Source organism: Ochotona princeps, chromosome 2 (assembly GCF_030435755.1).
Source record: "Ochotona princeps isolate mOchPri1 chromosome 2, mOchPri1.hap1, whole genome shotgun sequence".
In the NCBI taxonomy this organism is placed as follows: Eukaryota; Metazoa; Chordata; class Mammalia; order Lagomorpha; family Ochotonidae; genus Ochotona; species Ochotona princeps.
In genome coordinates, this window is record NC_080833.1 from 31,505,109 (window position 1) to 31,523,106 (window position 17,998).

At 39.4% G+C, this 17,998-nt stretch overlaps 1 protein-coding gene across 6 annotated transcripts in view; it reads right to left on the bottom strand.

The window, feature by feature from the left end:
- SCMH1 (Scm polycomb group protein homolog 1) overlaps nucleotides 1-17,998 on the bottom strand; it is a 188,664-nt gene that overhangs the window by 97,598 nt on the left and 73,068 nt on the right. For all 6 annotated transcript variants that reach the window (XR_009247464.1, XM_058679670.1, XM_058679662.1 and 3 more), the window contains 2 exons: nucleotides 12,403-12,491; nucleotides 4,517-4,760 (listed from right to left, as the gene is read on the bottom strand). Coding sequence is in view for 5 of the 6 variants with exons in the window: in XM_058679670.1 (XP_058535653.1) it covers nucleotides 4,517-4,760; nucleotides 12,403-12,491 (333 nt within the window). In the remaining variant the exon portion in view is untranslated. The remainder of the gene's footprint in view (nucleotides 1-4,516; nucleotides 4,761-12,402; nucleotides 12,492-17,998) is intronic.

Sequence of the window (17,998 nt, forward strand, 5' to 3'; positions counted from 1 at the left end):
TATAAGAGTTATGGGAGTCCCAGAAGGTGCAGAAAGAGAAACTGGGATTAAAGGTGTATTCAATGAAATAATAAAGGAAAATTTCCCTAATCTGGAGAAAACTGGGAAACAACATCAGGGGGGACACAGAACTCACAACAGGCTTGACTAAAAGTGATCTTCACCACGACACATGATCATCAAGTTCTCTTCAATTGAATACAAGGAAAAGATCCTTAAATGTGCACGTGAAAAAAACAACTTACATATAACGAAATGCCAATTAAACTCACAGGAGATCTCTCACAGGAAACTCTACAGCCAAGCAGAGAATGGAGTGACATATTCCAGATTCTAAAAGAAAAAAATTGTCGGCCTAGGATAACATATCTAGCAAAGCTTTCTTTTGTCTTTGAAAATGAAATAAAATTCTTCCACAGTAAAGAAAAGCTAAAGGAATTTGCCTCTTCCAAACCTGCCCTACAAATGATACTTAAAGATGTTCTCTTGACACAGAAGAGGAATAGCACCTACCAAAACCAAAGGCAAACGGGAAGAACATCCCAGTAAAATGACAACAAAGACTAAACCAATGAACAACCCGTTCCTAAAATGACAGGACCAAATTACCACCCATACATATTAAGCTCTGAATGTAAAAGGCTTAAGCTCAATCAAACGTCATAGATTAGTAGACTGGATTTAAAAATCAAAACCCATCTGTTTATTATCTGGAGGAGACACACTTCAACAAAGATCAGCGGAAGCTATATCTCATGGATTTTGATGTTTTTGTTTTTCTAAGTTTCATCTCTTCAAAACACTTTCTTCTGATTAAATTCTTTAATGACTCATAGATCATACAGTAGCATCATTTTCTGCAAGAAGAATCTTGATTTTCTTTTTCATTTCTTCAGTGACACATTAATCATTCAGTAGCATGTTATTTAACTTCATGGTGTTGTTAATTTCTTTTTTCTTCCTTTTGTTGATTTTGTTTTGTGTCTTCATTTAAGGGGATGTATAGTAGCTGTGTAATGGAGACTGTCATATCTAGTAATATGTTATTTAACTTCATGGCATTACAGATTTTTATTTTCCTTCCTATTGTTGATTGTGTATTGTGACTTTTTCATTTAAGGGGATGTACAGTAACTGTGAAATGGAGACTAACATATCCAGATATAAGGATATAATGTAGTATGCATCTCTACTTCCAGACAAAGATGGACTTACAATGAAACTGTTTACTACATCTTGACCATAGGATGCTGAACTCTCTGCCATTGTCCATGCCCACAATGATGGACATATGACTGTGTATGAAGAACTATACTTTAGTAATGATATAGAGGAACTAGGTGGGGGGAGGAATTGGAGAAGTGATAAGGGAAATCCCAGGAGCCTATGGAACTGTATCATAAAATGATAATAATAATAAGAAATAATTAAATAAATAAGAAAAAAGGAGAATTTAAAGTCTCTAGAGAGACACAGAAGAGAACATTCAGTAAACTGCTCTGGAAGCATCAGTCGCACAGTGAGTCCAGTTTCTTATCAGCATGGTGTACAAGTCAAAGAAATCCATACCAAGCAACTCCTGGGCACAAAGGCTTTTCTGGTTCTAGTGCTGTCCAACTTCGCTAAGAGATACATCATCCAGAGAGACAGAATTCTCTAGGCAAGAAAGTGTGAAAAATCAATCCACTATCCGAATAATCCCTAGTGCACTGAGGCTTATCTTGTTTTAGCCTCAAGTGAACAAAACTGATTTCAACACCACATCCAAGGCATCTATCTTGTGGCTTCCACAAAGCTCCTACCTCATCAAGCATGCAGAAGGACAGCAAAGAGTTTCTTTACTACGTACAGAAGATTGATACTTTTGTGAGCCAAGCAGTGTATTTTCTCCTCACCCTGCCCCAAGTTTCCTTTGTTTCAGCTTTCATGTCTTCGTTGTCCACAACTACTGCCATAAAACTCATTTTTCATGAAGCAGTCTGAGACACATTTTTATATAAGAAATTTGTTGATATATAGTTAACATACCATAAAATTCACTCCTACAATTCATTGTTTTTTAATGTATCTCACAGAGTTGGGCAAACAGGATTATTATCTAATTTGAAAACATTTTCATTATCTTGAAAGGAAGCCCCATACATATTAGGAGTTATTCTTATTTCTCCTTACCCTTCAGCTCTTGTTAATCATTAATCTACTTCTGTAGTTTTTCCCGTCTCTACATATTTTGAATACTTTACACACATGCAAATATACAATGCCCAGTCTTTTAAAGTGCATTTTTCACTTAATCTTAAACTTATTTCTGCATCTATCCAATGCTTTGTAAAACTGTCAAATATTTTATTTATACACATCCCACATTTTCTATTCATGAATTGAATATTAACCCTGTTTCAATTTCTCAGCTAGTGTAAGTAATGATGCTGTTAGCATTCATGAAACATTTTTGTGTGGACATAATTTGGGTATAAGTCTATGAATAGAACTTCTAGGTCATATACTAACTCTGTATTTAACATTTTGTATAACTTTCAAACAGCTAAAATGGCTGCAGCATTTTGCCACCTTATCAGTCAGCTGTATTATTCCACATTCTGAATGGCATTTGTTGTTGTCTGTCTTTGGAGTACAGCCATACCCATGAAAGAGAAATGGTATCCTCATTGCGATTTTTTATTTGATTTTCTGTAATGATTAATGATGTCAAGCATCTTTTAAGTGCTTATTGATCATTTGCATACACAGTTTTTGAGAAATATCTATCCAAATCTCTAGCATATGTTAAAATTAGTTATTTATCCTTTTATTATTGAATTATGTTACTTTATAATCTGGATGCATGCTGAAGTAATTGTCAGAAAGGGAAATCAAATATTGACATTCCTGTTTAGCACCCTTTAATGATTTCCAAATACGTTCACAATAAAACCCAGATTTCTGAGTCTAGCTTACAAAATCCTATATGATTTGCCTCCACCCACTTCTCCAACGTCACCTGGTACCCCTTTCCTGTTCAGGCAGTGCAGTGTAGTCAGAGTGGGCTACTTTCTACCCCAGAAACACACCATACTCATTCATGTCTCAGCAGCATCACAGAATGAACTGTATCTCCTAGATGCCTGAAATTTTTTTCCTTGGATGGTTCTTATCTTATTATTCAGGTCTTGAAATTCCAACTCTTTAGATAAAATTTCTTGAAAATAAGTATCTCAAGAAGTTCTCCTTCCACAAAGAAACTTTTGGTGATAAATGATGATTGGTAGGTTTGCTATCTTTACTGTGGAAATGGTTTCACGGTTATACAGATATGCATGTCAAATTATACTTCAGAAGCTACCAAAGACAGTGCTCCCTTCATGATCACACCTTCAATGTCACTATCTCATCATTCTTTATTATCCCTTAGGATAAATTACTTGTACCTATAGAAATTATGGATCTGAAATGATCTTATTTCTTGACTTAAATCTTTACATCCTCTCTCACCCCTCTAGAATAGAAGCACAGTAATGATGAAATAATTTTCATCTTGGTGACTGCTATATCCTCATCATGGCTTACAATCAGGTATTCGGCAAATATTTAGTTAAATCAATAAATTAATTCAAAAAAATTTAGAAGAGATTCAGACAACAGGAGGATGACTTGCCAGCTCTCAAATTTTCAGCCTTAAGAGAATGATGACTATTTTCTTTACTAAGAGCAGTTAGTAAACCCCCATCCTGGATGGTCTCCAATTTCCAGCATCATCACAAGATCATTTGTCATTCATTCAGTCTGTGATAGGATCACAGGCCCAACTGATAGTGATTTGTTTTTTTTAAAAAATAATGATATTATAATAATGATATTATTGCATATAATAATCACATATTATAAGAATATTGTACTGTAATAGATAAAATACAGATTAAATATAATTGCAGTCATACAATAAAAATTATTTAGCACTTGCCATTTGTCAGACAAAAGCATTTTACTCATATAATCTCATGTATTCCTTTTAATAACTTTATGAAATAGGTACTGAATGTGGAATTTGAGGTTAAGAAAGCTGAATTAACTGCTCAAAGTCACACACAAGTAGAGCCAGAACTCAAACACACATCTTTCTAATTTCACCCAGCTACAACGGTTCTTCAGACTTTTTACAATGTAATGTTGTTTCAGCTCAACTACAAATCCCTACTGTCTAAGAAAGATGCTTTCTTTGAGAATGATCTTATTTAAAATTCTGAAATGTTTGATGGAAAAAGAAAGAGGTGAAGCTAGATGCCTGGGAATAAGCCCAGATATTTTAAGCAAGGAATTTTTTACTTTATCCCAAATTCCATGTCTAGCTTTACTAATAATTGTCAGTATTTCTGATTATTCTCTGGAAGTCCTTGTCCCTCCCCTGCCTACTGGCTAAGTTCACCAATGAAAAGCTGCTAAATGTGACAGAACTGACCAAGACAGACAATAACTTATTATCGGGGTCCTGGTTTAGGGCCCGCAGGTGGGTGTTTACCTTTGGTACCAGGTGGCTGCAGGTTGTCTCCAGTCAAGGAACACCAGCCCACTGGGAAGATGTCTCGGGAGTCGAAACGGCACCAGTAGTCAAAGGCTCCTCGCCACCCATCAAAAGTGACAAGCACCTCTGAACCCCGAACTTCCCCAATAGTTGCTGGACAAATGAAATGAGGGTTCTTCCTGTCCACAGCTTCTAGCTTCATGCCCATTTTGAAGAAGTTGTGGGAAGGCGATGGTGGCTCCTAGATGAGAAACAGAAATACACATACCTAGCCACAAAGCAGAGGCTGTGTATGCTAACAGAATATCTCCTTCGGATGAGCAAAGAGAACTGCTACATGAAATATGTAATGGAGACTTAGTTATATTTTAAATAAATTTCAAAGTATGCCACAGTATTACTTCATTAATGTGAACATTTTGACACCTTTGTTAAATAAATTTGCAATTTAAGTCAAAATTCCCTTTGTGCCTTTTCTCTCTCCTATTCCCTTTTATTTTTATATTTTATATATGTACAAATTTATTTATATGCTTTTTAATTTTACAAAAGATATTATACTGTGCACATTTTATAACTTTTAAACATTTCTGTAACTGTCCATGTTTATAAATATAGCTTGTCAATTACTAATAATATTTCATTATATGCATACATAAAAATTTACTCACTTTCGCTGTTCCCAATTGTTTACTACTTCAAAAGACTTCTGGGCCCAGCGAGATACCTTAGTGGTTAAAGTCCTTGCCTTCAATGTGCCAGGATCCCATAAGGGCACCAGTCCTAATCCCAGTGGACCCGCTTCCCATCTAGCTCTCTGCTTGTGGCCTGGGAAAGCAGTCAAGGACAGCCCAAATCTTGGGACCCTGCACCTGCATTGGAGACCCAGAAAAACCTCCCAACTCATGGCTTCAGATCAGACCAGCTCTGATCATTGTGGTCACTTAGGGAGTGAACCAGTGGACAAATCTTCCTCTCTGTCTCTCCTCCTCTATATACATCTGACTTTCCAATAAAAAGAAATAAATCTTTTTAAAAACTGCAAATGTTTAACAGACAACACAGAAGAAATAATCTTTGATGTATGTGATACTGAACTTTTGAAATTAAAGACTCATTTTAAGACATCTCTAATGCAGATTTATTCTTAAATATAGATTTTTAATTCCCTCTAGAAACGACTAATTTTTTTAACTAACTTTTTTGTAGGCATATCACATAATTCTAATGTCATGACAAATGGCATTTAAAATTTATTTTCAAGTCATTTGTGTTGTTGCTAGGCAGAAATAAACTAGTTTTTAAAAACTGACCAACTACAGCCCAGCAAGGTGTCCTAGTGGCTAAAGTCCTCGCCTTGAACACGCCAGGATCCCATATGGGTGCCGGTTCTAACCCCAGCAGCTCCACTTCCCATCCAGCTCCCTGCTTGTGGCCTGGGAAGGCAGTCGAGGATGGGACCCTGTACCCGCGTGGGAGACCTGGAGGAGGTTCCTGGTTCCTAGCTCCGGATCAGCACAGCACCGGTCGTTGCGGTCACTTGGGGAGTGAATCATTGGATGGAAATCTTCCTCTCTGTCTCTCCTCCTCTCTGTATATCTGACTTTGTAATAAAAATAAATAAATCTTTAAAAAAAACAAAAACAAAAACTGATCAACCAGCATTATAGTGTATCACCACATGAGTACCAGTTCAAGACCTTCCAGTTTCTCTACTTCTGAATCAGCTGAACTTGAGAAAAAGCAGAAGACGGCCTATGTGCCTCTACACCCATATAGGAGACCCAAAGGAAGTTCCTGGCTTCAGCTTGGCCCAGCCCTGGTTGCTGAGACCAACAGACAGAAGACTTCTGTCTTCTCTGTAATTCTGCATTTTAAATAAATTAAAAATAAATCTAAGGGGACAAAACATGATTAACTGATTTGACCCCGAACAGTTTTACTGACTGATACACCAAGCTCTGTATGCTTATTTATTATTTTTAAAAAGATTTATCTCTATCTATCTATCTATCTATGTTTCTATCTATCTATCTATCTTTCTTTCTTTCTTTCTATCTTTCTATCTATATAGAAGAGACAGGGACAGAGAGACAGAAAGAGAGTGTCTTCTACCTGCTATTTCACTCCTCACATGGCTGCAACAGCCAGAGCTGGGCTAGTATGAAGCTGCGAGCCAGGAGTTTCTTCGGAGTCACCCAAGTAGGGCCAATGGCCCAAAGACTCAGGCCATCCTTGGCTGCTTTCCCAGGCCATAAGAAGAGAGCTGGATCAGAAGTGGAGCAGCTGGGACTGGAACCATTGCCCATAGAAGATTTTGGTGCCACAGGTGGAGGATTAGCCTTTTTTACCAGTGTACACCCTTTTAATTCACCAATTATTGAGAAATATGTATTTAAAAAATCCCCTGGTGTTTTCTCAATTTTGTCTTTTAATTTTGTCATGTTTTGCTTTATGTACTTGGAGGCTATATTTTTCAGGATCACATAATTTTATGATTGTTTCAATCATTATTTGTGAACTATACTTCGGTGTTCCACATGGGTTCATAGATCAAAGCACTTGGGCCATCCTTTGCTGTCTTCCCAGGGGGCTGGGTCAGAAGTGGAGTAGCTGGGCCTGGCAGCGTGGCCTAGCGGCTAAAGTCCTCGCCTTGAAAGCCCCGGGATCCCATATGGGCGCTGGTTCTAATCCCAGCAGCTCCACTTCCCATCCAGCTCCCTGCTTGTGGCCTGGGAAAGCAATTGAGGACGGCCCAATGCATTGGGACACTGTACCCGTGTGGGAGACCCGGAAGAGGTTCCAGGTTCCCGGCATCGGATCAGCACAGCACCGGCCCATTGCGGCTCACTTGGGGAGTGAATCATCGGACGGAAGATCTTCCTCTCTGTCTCTCCTCCTCTCTGTATATCTGGCTGTAATAAAATGGATAAATCTTTAAAAAAAAAAAATAAGTGGAGTAGCTGTGGCTTGAATTGGTGCCCATATGCAATGCTGGTGTCTACTTGGCAGCCCAACCTAACATGCCACAATGTTGGTCCACTGTAATTTTTTTTAAATCATTAGGTAGTTATCTCTCATGCTTTTTAACATCTCTTTCCTCTGATTTGAGTACAGTTTATATCAACTTCATTTGGCAAAAGGTTGCCTAATATATCTTATTTTTAGCATTTTTATGTCATTACAGCTGGAATGTCTACTTTAAATAGCATATATTTAGTTAGATAAAAGACCTAATCTATATTAATTGATGAGTTTAAACTTATTTCTTGTGATAATCGATATATCTTAATTTTTTATAATCACATTTCTATGTAACTTGATTTTCAATGTTCCTTTTTTCTCCTTTACAATCACTTCAATCTTTTCTTTTTTTCCCCTCTATTGATTTAGAAGTTAAACATTTTATCTGTAATCTTTTGGTGAATCCTTTAAGATTCTAATTGCCTGGTTGATACAACAAAGTCTAACATCTTTTTTTTTCTTAAAGATTTATTTATTTTTTTGTTACAAAGGCAGATATACAGAGAGGAGGAGAGACAGAGAGGAAGATCTTCCATCCGATAATTCACTCTCCAAGTGACCGCAACGACCGGTGCTGTGCTGATCCGGAGCTAGGAACCAGGAACCTCCTCCAGGTCTCCCACGCGGGTACAGGGTCCCAAGGCTTTGGGCTATCCTCGACTGCTTTCCCAGGCCACAAGCAGGGAGCTGGATGGGAAGTGGAGCTGCTGGGATTAGAACCGGCACCCATATGGGATCCTGGCGTGTTCAAGGTGAGGACTTTAGCCACTAGGACACCTTGCTGGGCCCCAAAGTCTAACATCTTAATTTCTAGTCCCAAACAATAAAACAACTTTAGAATATTTTAAGTACACATGTGTTACAGAGATGTAGGTAATTTGGTTCTACATTGTTACCCTACAAATTAGTCATTTTTGTTCTTATAATTGGTGGATACAGCAATAGGCAGTGCTTGATTAATTTTATTCAGACTTTAACCAATCTTTCTTCACCACAGTAGCATTCTATTTTTACTTCCTGCTTAATTTTTCTTCTCTTGAAATACATTTTCAGTTCTTAGTTGATGTGTTAGTATCCACTTGCATTTTTTTCTGAATGTTTAATTTTACCTTTCTTCTGAAATAATACTACAATCAGATACAGAATTTCAGGTAAATGACCATTTTATTTTAGTTTATTTCAAATATTTCATTATTTTTAACTTGTACTGTTTCTGCTAAGAAATGTGCTGTCAGCTAACTGTAATTCCTTCAAAGATGGCTTGACCATATCTTCTGACTTAAGTTTCCTTTAGTAATACCATGAGGCTTTAAGATGTGTAATTGTCTTCATTATACATGCAAGAAAAAGCTTGATTACTACATTTTCTTTTTTATTTCTTATTTTCCATTATACAATTTTGTAGCTATAGGGCTTCCCCTCATTCTCTCCCTTCTTCTTTTTCTTTTTAAAAAAAGATTTATTTATTTTTATTGGAAAGGTGGATATACATAGAGGAGGAGAGACATAGGGGAAGATCTTCCGTCCGATGATTCACTCCCCAAGTGAGCCGCAACAGCCGGTGCTGCGCTGATCCGAAGCTGGGAACCAGGAACTTCTTCTGGGTCTCCCACGCGGGTGCAGGTTCCCAAAGGTTTGGGCCATCCCAGGCCACAAGCAGGGAGCTGGATGGGAAGTGGAGCTGCTGGGGTTAGAACCGGCACCATATGGGATCCCGGGGCGAGTTCAGGGCGAGGACTTTAGCCACTAGGCCACGCTGCCGGGCCCCTCTCCCGTCCTTCTTTTCCCTTCCCCAGTGTCCCCTGTATTTTGCAGTAATATAGTCCTTCAGCTGTAATCATGACTCCAACGTTTTGTTCTTTACGTGGTCATCACACTGTAGGTGTAGGTAAGGGTAGAGAATCTAGAATCTTGTTGTCAAAGTATATTAACAGTTTTATTGGAAGTCTTCTTTGTTTCCTGGTATTCTAATCTCCATAACACTGTTTATTTTTGAGACTATAAATATTATATTTTTAAATATTGTCTTACTCTTTCCTATTTTTTCTAGATTTCTTATGTATCATTTATTGAGCCTTCTAATATATTATTTTCCTTGTTTTTCTGATATTTCCAGTTTTCACTCTATGCTGCAATATAGGAAAATTCCTTACTTTCACTTAATTTTCTATGTTTAGCTACATATGCATCTATTAACTTTTAATCTCAATGACTTAAAATTTAAGCTCCATTTCTAGATGTCTAATTTAGTAGTTTTTCACATCTTTTTTAAAAAATAAGTGTTTTGCAAAATGCAGTTTTTTGTGGCCAAATGGGCCAAACTGGACACCATAATGCTAAGGGAAATGAACCAATCCCAAAGGGTTAGATACCACATGTTTGCCTTAATTTAAGAAGATATGATGTTATGCATAACATGTTATGTTATGGATGTTATGTCATATGTAGTATATAAACTAAAATGGAAATGTGAATGGGGTGGTCACAAAATGTGGTTAACAAATCGCATTTATTTTTAACATGTTGGCTGCTCAATACTATGTCAATTAATTCCATAACAATGTTAATTGTTGCTGATAATATGTTACTGCTTTTATTTGATCAGGATGATACTCTGCTGGCTCTGCCCTCAGACCAGAGAGGGTCTCCCCAATAAGTAGTTGGACTTGACTGGACTATAAGATGTTGGACTCTGTACTTGGCATATGCTTGCTAAGAGGGAATCTCAACTGAACTTGAACTATGGTTACGCAACAAGGTGGAGGAACCCACCATGGGGGAGGGTGTGGGGAAGTGTGGGGAGAATCCCAGTTTCTATGAAATTACAACACAATGTAATTAATGAATAAATTTAATTTAAAAAGTACTTTATAAAAAAATAAGTGTTTTGTACTTTTTCTACTTTTTATTCCTTTGTACAGATCTTTACGTTATTTTCTTTTTTTATAAAGAATTATTTATTTTTATCGGAAAGTCAGACATACAGAGAGGAGGAGAGACAGAGAGGAAGGTCTTCCGTCACTCCCAAGTAGCTGCAAAGGCCAGAGATGTGCAGATTCAAAGACAGGAACCAGAAGCTTCTTCTGGGTGCCCCACTTGGTTACAGGGTCCCAAGCCTTTGGGCTGTCCTTGGCTGCTTTCCAGGCCACAAGCAGGGAGCTGGATAGGAAGCAGGGCCACTGGGATTAGAACCGGCATCCATATAGGATTCCAGTGTGTAAGAGGGGACGAGTTTAGCCACTGGGCTACCGCACTGGGCTACTGCACTGGGCCCCTGTTATTTTCAATCTATAATCACTATCTGAGATCTCTATCATCTGATAGTCTTGGGATTACATCTACAGACGTTCTATCTAGTTAGGTTTGCTGTGAACACGTCTGAGGGCTATCTAGATCTAGACCACACGCTCACCTACAATGGAACTTCACTTCGATGCCTCCCATGATACCAAACACTCTTGAGTTTTTGAGACATCTCTATACCATTCTAGAGTCCTAGGCAGCACAGGAGTTATATTTGAACTTCATTCCCATGCTTGCCCAGTATCCAAAACAAATTTTTATATCAATGTCAATTTGGTCACTAACACACAAACATTTGAAGGAGCGATCTAGTTTTATGTGCAGTTTTCGGCTCCCGTCCAGACAGTGCATGGGCCCAAGAGCTCATCTGTCCTACTGATGCTGCAGAAAAGGCAAGCTTCCCAGAAAGAAAGGCTAGTAAAGTCCCTTTGGCAAAAATAGGGTCAGTGGCTCCATCTGATGCTCTTGTTCAGACTTCAATTTTGGCCCTTCAAGATTTTCCTATCTTAATAAAACACTGAAAATAATATTTGCTGATTCCTCACGATTAGAATTTGTAAAAATTTTGTAATCAGAGAATTCTAAGTTTTCAGGTACACTGTTATTTTGGAAATTAGGGAGTTTATACTTAACTGAAAGCATAGGCAAACCACATTCTCTCCTCTTTACAATAACTCTCACCTCATCAAAGAATTTAATTAATAGCAGACTAATTTATTTGCTTAACTATTAAACACCAATAAAAATTACTTGTTCATAAAGTTGCCTGTGGGTACTAATGAGCTAATCTCCTTTTTCTTGTTAAAAAAAATCAGCCTCGGGTCTGGCACAGTGGCCTAGTGGCTAAAGTCCTCGCCTTGAATGCACTGGGATCCCATATGGGCACCGTTCTAATCCCGGCAGGCCCGCTTCCCATCCAGCTCCCTGCTTGTGGCCTGGGAAAGCAGTCGAGGACGGCCCAAAGCCTTGGGACCCTGTACCCCGTGTGGGAGACCCGGAAGAGCTCCTGGTTCCTGGCTTCGGATTGGCGCAGCACCGGCCGTTGAGGTCACTTGGGGAGTGAATCATCAGATGGAAGATACTTCTTTGTCTCTCCTCTTCTCTATATATATCTGACTTCGCAATAAAAATAAAAATAAAATCTTTTTAAAAAATTAACCCCTACCAGCCTCCAAGATATGTGTGTGTGTGTGTGTGTGTATTCTCTTAGACTGTATAACATTTTAGGTTTCTAAAAAACACATTTTAATTTCTCAGTAACCCTGTGAGGTAGACAGAGTCTCAAGTTACAGTATAAGGTCGAAAGGATCTTAATTTACATTATTATTGACAGCTGAGACCCTTAAAACCAAGAATCCTAACTTATACCCCAACTTCTTCCTTTTGGGATACTTGTTACTTGACGAAGTACTAAACAGTTCTAATAAAGTAGCTTCTCAGAAGGCATCTTCTATCTATAAACATAAGGTAGATGTCAGAAGCTTTGTAACCAACAGAATTTAATTTTATCTGACTTTCTGTAGCTTGGAGTTAGTGATACTGAAGGGACAGCATACCTTATGGAAAATCCTGACGGGAGCCATTTCTGCTCCATTTAGTGTCTTCAAAAGGAACATGGGCCAAGAGGAAGCATTCAATCGAAATCCTACAGCAAATATAATGGGCAAAAAAATACAAAAATGTTTCAAAAAAGAATGGTGACATCAAATTCTCCTTTTGAAATTCAGTAACTCATGTAACAACTTATGCTATGAGTCATAGTATCAGATGTTATTAGGAAAAGGCTTAAATATTTAATTGAAGAAATGCCTCACTACATACACGAGGAAAAATGAGACATACAAGAGGAATTGTAACTTGTCTGAGATAATACTGCTAAAAATTATATGGTCTCCAAACCACGTTTCCTGACTCCAAGACATATATTAGAGGATATGTCATAATGTCTGGAAAACTTTCATGGCAAATCTCAAAAGTAAATGAAATATGATTAACAAATGCTTAGAAATGACCTAGACAGTGGAGTGTGAAAGGGGTTTGAATCTCCCAAGAAGTCAAACATGTGAACTGAAAAACTCAATAGCTTCATATAAGTTAATCATTTTGATTTATCTTCAGATAAACTCAATGTGTTCATATAAATAAATCATTTTCAGTATAAACCAACTCATTATTTTTGTCTTTCTCACACATGCACATACACAAAGCACAAAATATTTTCAGATATTCCTTGTTTACTGATATTCTTTGTTCACTCAAACAACTAATGATCAGGCAATGATGGTATCAGATAGGATCATACTATAAAAAAAATCTTCATGTTCCAAGAGTTAAAAATAAGCCCAGAGAGATTAATTTGTCATCCATCCAGTCAATTCGAATGTGCTGTTGAAATAATGCATCATAAAAATTGGATCATTATTGTAGGTGGGTATTCTACTGAAGAGCTCCAAGCACTTCTCTGAACTTGCCTTAATGCCAGTCTTCTCATTTCATTAAAACAAAACCAAAACAAAAACATGTAGGCCACACCAAAGCTGCAGAACTGGAAATAACAACAGCAACAGATCCTGATATCACTGAGCACATTATTGTGTGCTAGAAACTGTGCCAATCACTTTGCATTGACCATCTAATTTAGTTACCAAGATAGCTCTAGCAAACAGAAATGGTTTTCATTTAAAAAATTTTATTGGAAAGGCAGATTTTACAGAGAGAAGGAGAGACACAAAGATCTTTCATTCACTGGTTCATTTCCCAAATGGCTGCAACAGCCGTAGTCAGGAGCCAGGAGCTTCTTCCAGGTCTCCCATGTGGGTGCAGGGCCCCAAGGCTTTGGGCCATCCTCTACCGTTTTTTTCCCAGGCCATAAGCAGAGAGATGATGGAAAATGGCACAAACTGGCACTCATGGGATCCCAGTGCTTGCAAGTGGATTAGCCATTGAGCTATTGCACCAGGCCCATAGTCTATATTTTAGAGATGATGAAATACATACAAAGTTAATCAGGTTGCTTATGATTTGAAACGACAAGGATAGGATTGACTCCAAAGCCTGCTTTTTTTTTTTTTTTAAAGATTATTTATGTGAAAGAACTACACAAAAGGGAAGGGGGTAAGAGAGACCTTCCATTGACTGGTTCACTCCCCAGATGCTGTAATGTCAGCACTGGGCCAGGCTGAAGCCAGGTGGCAGGAGCCAAGAGCTTCCAATCTCTCACATGGGTGGTAGGGGTCCAAACACTTGGCCCATCCTTTGCTGTTTTCCCAGGGCATTCGCAAGCTTGATGGGAAGTGGAGCAGCCAGGATTTGAACTGGCATCCATATGGGATATGAACATCACAGGCTGCAGCTTTACCAGCAATGGTACAAAACTGGCCCCAGGAGTCTACACTCTTTAACCACTGTGTTGAGGTGTATTTAATTAAAATGAAAAATGAAGTTAGTTTTTGGACTAAATATCGACAACTACAATTCAATTCAAGGAGGAGGTGAGAAGGGAAAAAATGAAAATAAAAAGTCTCCATCCCATATGATTTAAGCTTTTTACTCCAATACTTGCAAAGCTATGCTAACCTTCCAGATTCAAAGATTTCCTGGACAGTTCAACCCTATCAGCAACGATGATAGTGAAGTAGATATTCTTGTCACTTAATAAAGCTGCCATCACTTATGTTCTTGCCTGCTTAGCTTTTTTTACTTTTGGAAAGGAAGACACTTCTAACTCCATGGAATCTGGTGGGGATGTTAATCACATGGTCCCACTACCTGGTCATGGGCATGGAAAACAATGTCATCAGATTTCCCTAGACAACAGGAGTATGTTTTTGTGTGTTTATGCTTATCTTCCAAGTTGGACAATTGTTTTCATGGATGTTGAAGGGGAGAATCATATCTGGTAAACTATCAAAACCACTTGAGCAAGTATCTCAGAGCATGCCCAACATCCGGGACTTGGGGTGGGTGGGAAACTGGGTGGGGCTTCTCCCTCAATATCCCCCTTTACCTCAGATACAAGAAGGAAACAATATGGACATAATAGTCTTACCCACTTCCCTATAGCCCCTGAACCTTTTTACCATAATTAACTATGTAAAGATTGTCAACAATATAATAAAATAAATTAAAAAAAAAGAATCATTTTCTTCTTAGTTTGGTTTCCACATAGAAGCCAGAGTAATATGTGTAGGGGTTTTTTAAATATGCATTTGTGTGTGTGAATAAAATATGTATTTGTGTATGCATGCAGATCTCCCATCCAACGGTTCATTCCTCAAATGCCAACCATAGCCAGAGCTAGGACAAACAAGCTGAAGCTGGGAACCAGGAACTCTACCCAGATTGTCCAAGTATTTGAGCCATCACTTTCTGCCTCCCAGGGTGTGCATTAGCAGCAAGCTGGAATCTGAAGTGAAAACAAGGTCTTGAATTCACATACTACAATATGGGATACAGGTATTCCACACAATGGCTTAATGATGAGGCTAAATGTCCATTTGGAATCTATGTGCATTTTTTTAAGAGGCCAGATCATTTCACTCTTACGCTTACATTCAACAACACAAAACTATCTAAAGGAAAGGTGGATGGGATAAATGTTTTGTTTTTCCTCCTGTATCTGTGGAATGTCTGGGAGGGGAGAGAAAGTATGCTGCTGCTCCTTGTTGTCACACTGTTATCAGCCCTCAGGGGAGCCGACCATCCTTTGAAGCACCAGTGTGGGGAAGGGTGTTCCAAGGATGTCACTTCAGTGGTCTTGATAGTTCTGAGATTGTTGGCTTTGTCACCCTAGCGGTACGAAAATCTTTCTAAGGCATGCTGGGTGTCCTTGTCTATCCCAGTGTGTCCACAGACCTAGGTATCTGTTGTAGAGCCTGGCTGGGAGTGTTGTTTGCCATCGTTTACGACTGTTCTTCACATCTTTGATGAGGTATTCTAAGTCTTCTGTTGGCTTAGGTGAGCTGGCCGTCTAGTGTTTCATGCTCATCTGGGTGTGCTTCCCACTTCCCATGAGGGTCAGCAACAGAGGTGGCCCAGTCTTGCAACACGGGCTCCAAGATTGAACCTCATGTCTGCTATTTTGCCTGAAGTCAGGGATTGAGCATAGCAGTCTGGTTGGGGAGCCCATAACAAACCTCACCTGGGAAATCTTCAGATCTCACTCTTATACATAGCAGCTACTGCAGGGTCAAGCTCAGTTACCTCCTGCCCCAGCCAACATATGTACAGTGAGTGTAGCTGCCTGGTCAGTCCTACTTTCAGTCCTGGCAAGTGCTCTGGCCCAACCCAGCTTGGCCCATCCCTAGTCCTTATGCTTGTGGGTGGGTACTGCAGCCTACTTGGGGCAACCCCAAAGAATCTCAACTAGCCCACTTCAGCCCATTTTTTTTGCATATGCCAGTGGGTTCTATAGCCTGGTCTGACCCAGAGAGCTCCCATACCGTTTTTATGTGCACCAGCAGGTGCTAAGGTTTACAGTCCCTTACTATGTCCATCCCCAGCTACAGTTCTCACAAGTGCAGGCAGGTGCTGCAGTCTGGCCCGGACAAACCAACCCACAGCCCTAGCCCTCAAGTGTACAATGGGCACTGCGACTTGCCAGGGTGTCCCCAAAGATCTCCCTACTAGGCCTACCCTCCGCTTTGGTTCTCACATGTTCTAGTGGGTGCTGTGCCCCAGCTTAGTGTAGCCTGCCCCTACCCCCAACACTCACCAGCTAGTGACCTCAAAGAATCTCTATCTGTCCCTAACCTTGTCTGGTCTGCCCTCAATCTTGTTTTTTGTGCATGTGGGCAGGGCTTTTTCCTGACCCAGGGAGGTCCTCAGGAGTCCCCCTTCTGAACCATCCCATCTCAGTTACGTTGATTAACTGCGAGTGCAGAGGCCTGGTTCATGGAAGCCACCATAAATCATTTTATACATGCCAAACAAGTCCTAAGGGGCCCCCATTCTAACCCATCCCTAGTCCCCCAACCCCTAGTAACACGTGGCACTCACATGTGCTTATGGCAGTGATGGTGCTGGGGAGTGGACACAGCAGCACTGCGGGTGCAATACTCCCTCTCCCCTAGATCTTTAAAAAAAAAAAGCAACTTTGCTGGCACACCGGCATAGTTAACAGAGAATTCGCATTAACCAGGCTCATAATGTCCACCAGCTACTGGTGCTTTACTTCCAGCAGTGTAACTCCTGGCTGGCTTTGGTCTGGCTTACCTCCAACTGCTGAGAGCTTTTGGGGGAGAACCAGCAGGTACAAGCTACCTTTCAAATAAATCAAAAATTTAGACACTTTTTTAGATTTATTTATTTTTATGGGAAAAGCAGATCAGATTTATGGAGAGCAGAGACAGAAAGATCTTTCCTTCACTGGTTCACTCTGCAAATGGCCGCAACAGCTGGAGCTGAGGTGATCAGGAGCCAGGAACTTCTTTTGGGTCTCCCACACATGTTCACGGTTCCAAGGCTTTGGGTCGCCCTCCTTTGCATTCCCAGGCTGTTAAGCATGGAGCTGGATGGAAAGTGGAGTAGCTGTGATATGAATGGGCACTCATATGGGATCCTGGTACTTGCAAGGTGAGGATTTAGTCATTGATCCTTTACGCTGGCCCTAAAACACTTCTCATAGCAACAATATGCTGGCGGTTAATTTTCTAAGCTTTGTATGATCACAAATGTGTATTCAGTTTTTATTTAATTATTTGAAAGTCAGAGTTATAGAGAGACAGAGAACTTCCATCCAATGGTTCACTTTGCAGATGGCTAACATTCAAGGTTTGGCCAGGGTGAAGCCAGCAAGGAACTGGACTGGAAATGCATAAGCCAGGGCTCGACCACTGCAGCTAGCATTGCAGGCTCTGGCTTTACCTATTATGTCACAACACTGGACCCCATTTTTATTTCTGGAAAATGGTTTTGTTGGGTATAGAATACTAACTTCATTTTCTTTTTGCTTTCAGAACTTAGTGTCTTCTCTTCAGAATTTGCATTCTGGCTTGCAATCTTTCTGATAACCTGACACCATTCCTTTTTCTTCTGTACACTATGTGTATTTTTCGCTGGCTGCTCTTAATATTTTTCTCTTTACAAGTTTTCAGCAATTTGTTAATGATGTCATTAGTGTGTTTTGTTTCCTTTTTCTTTGCTTGGGGTTCA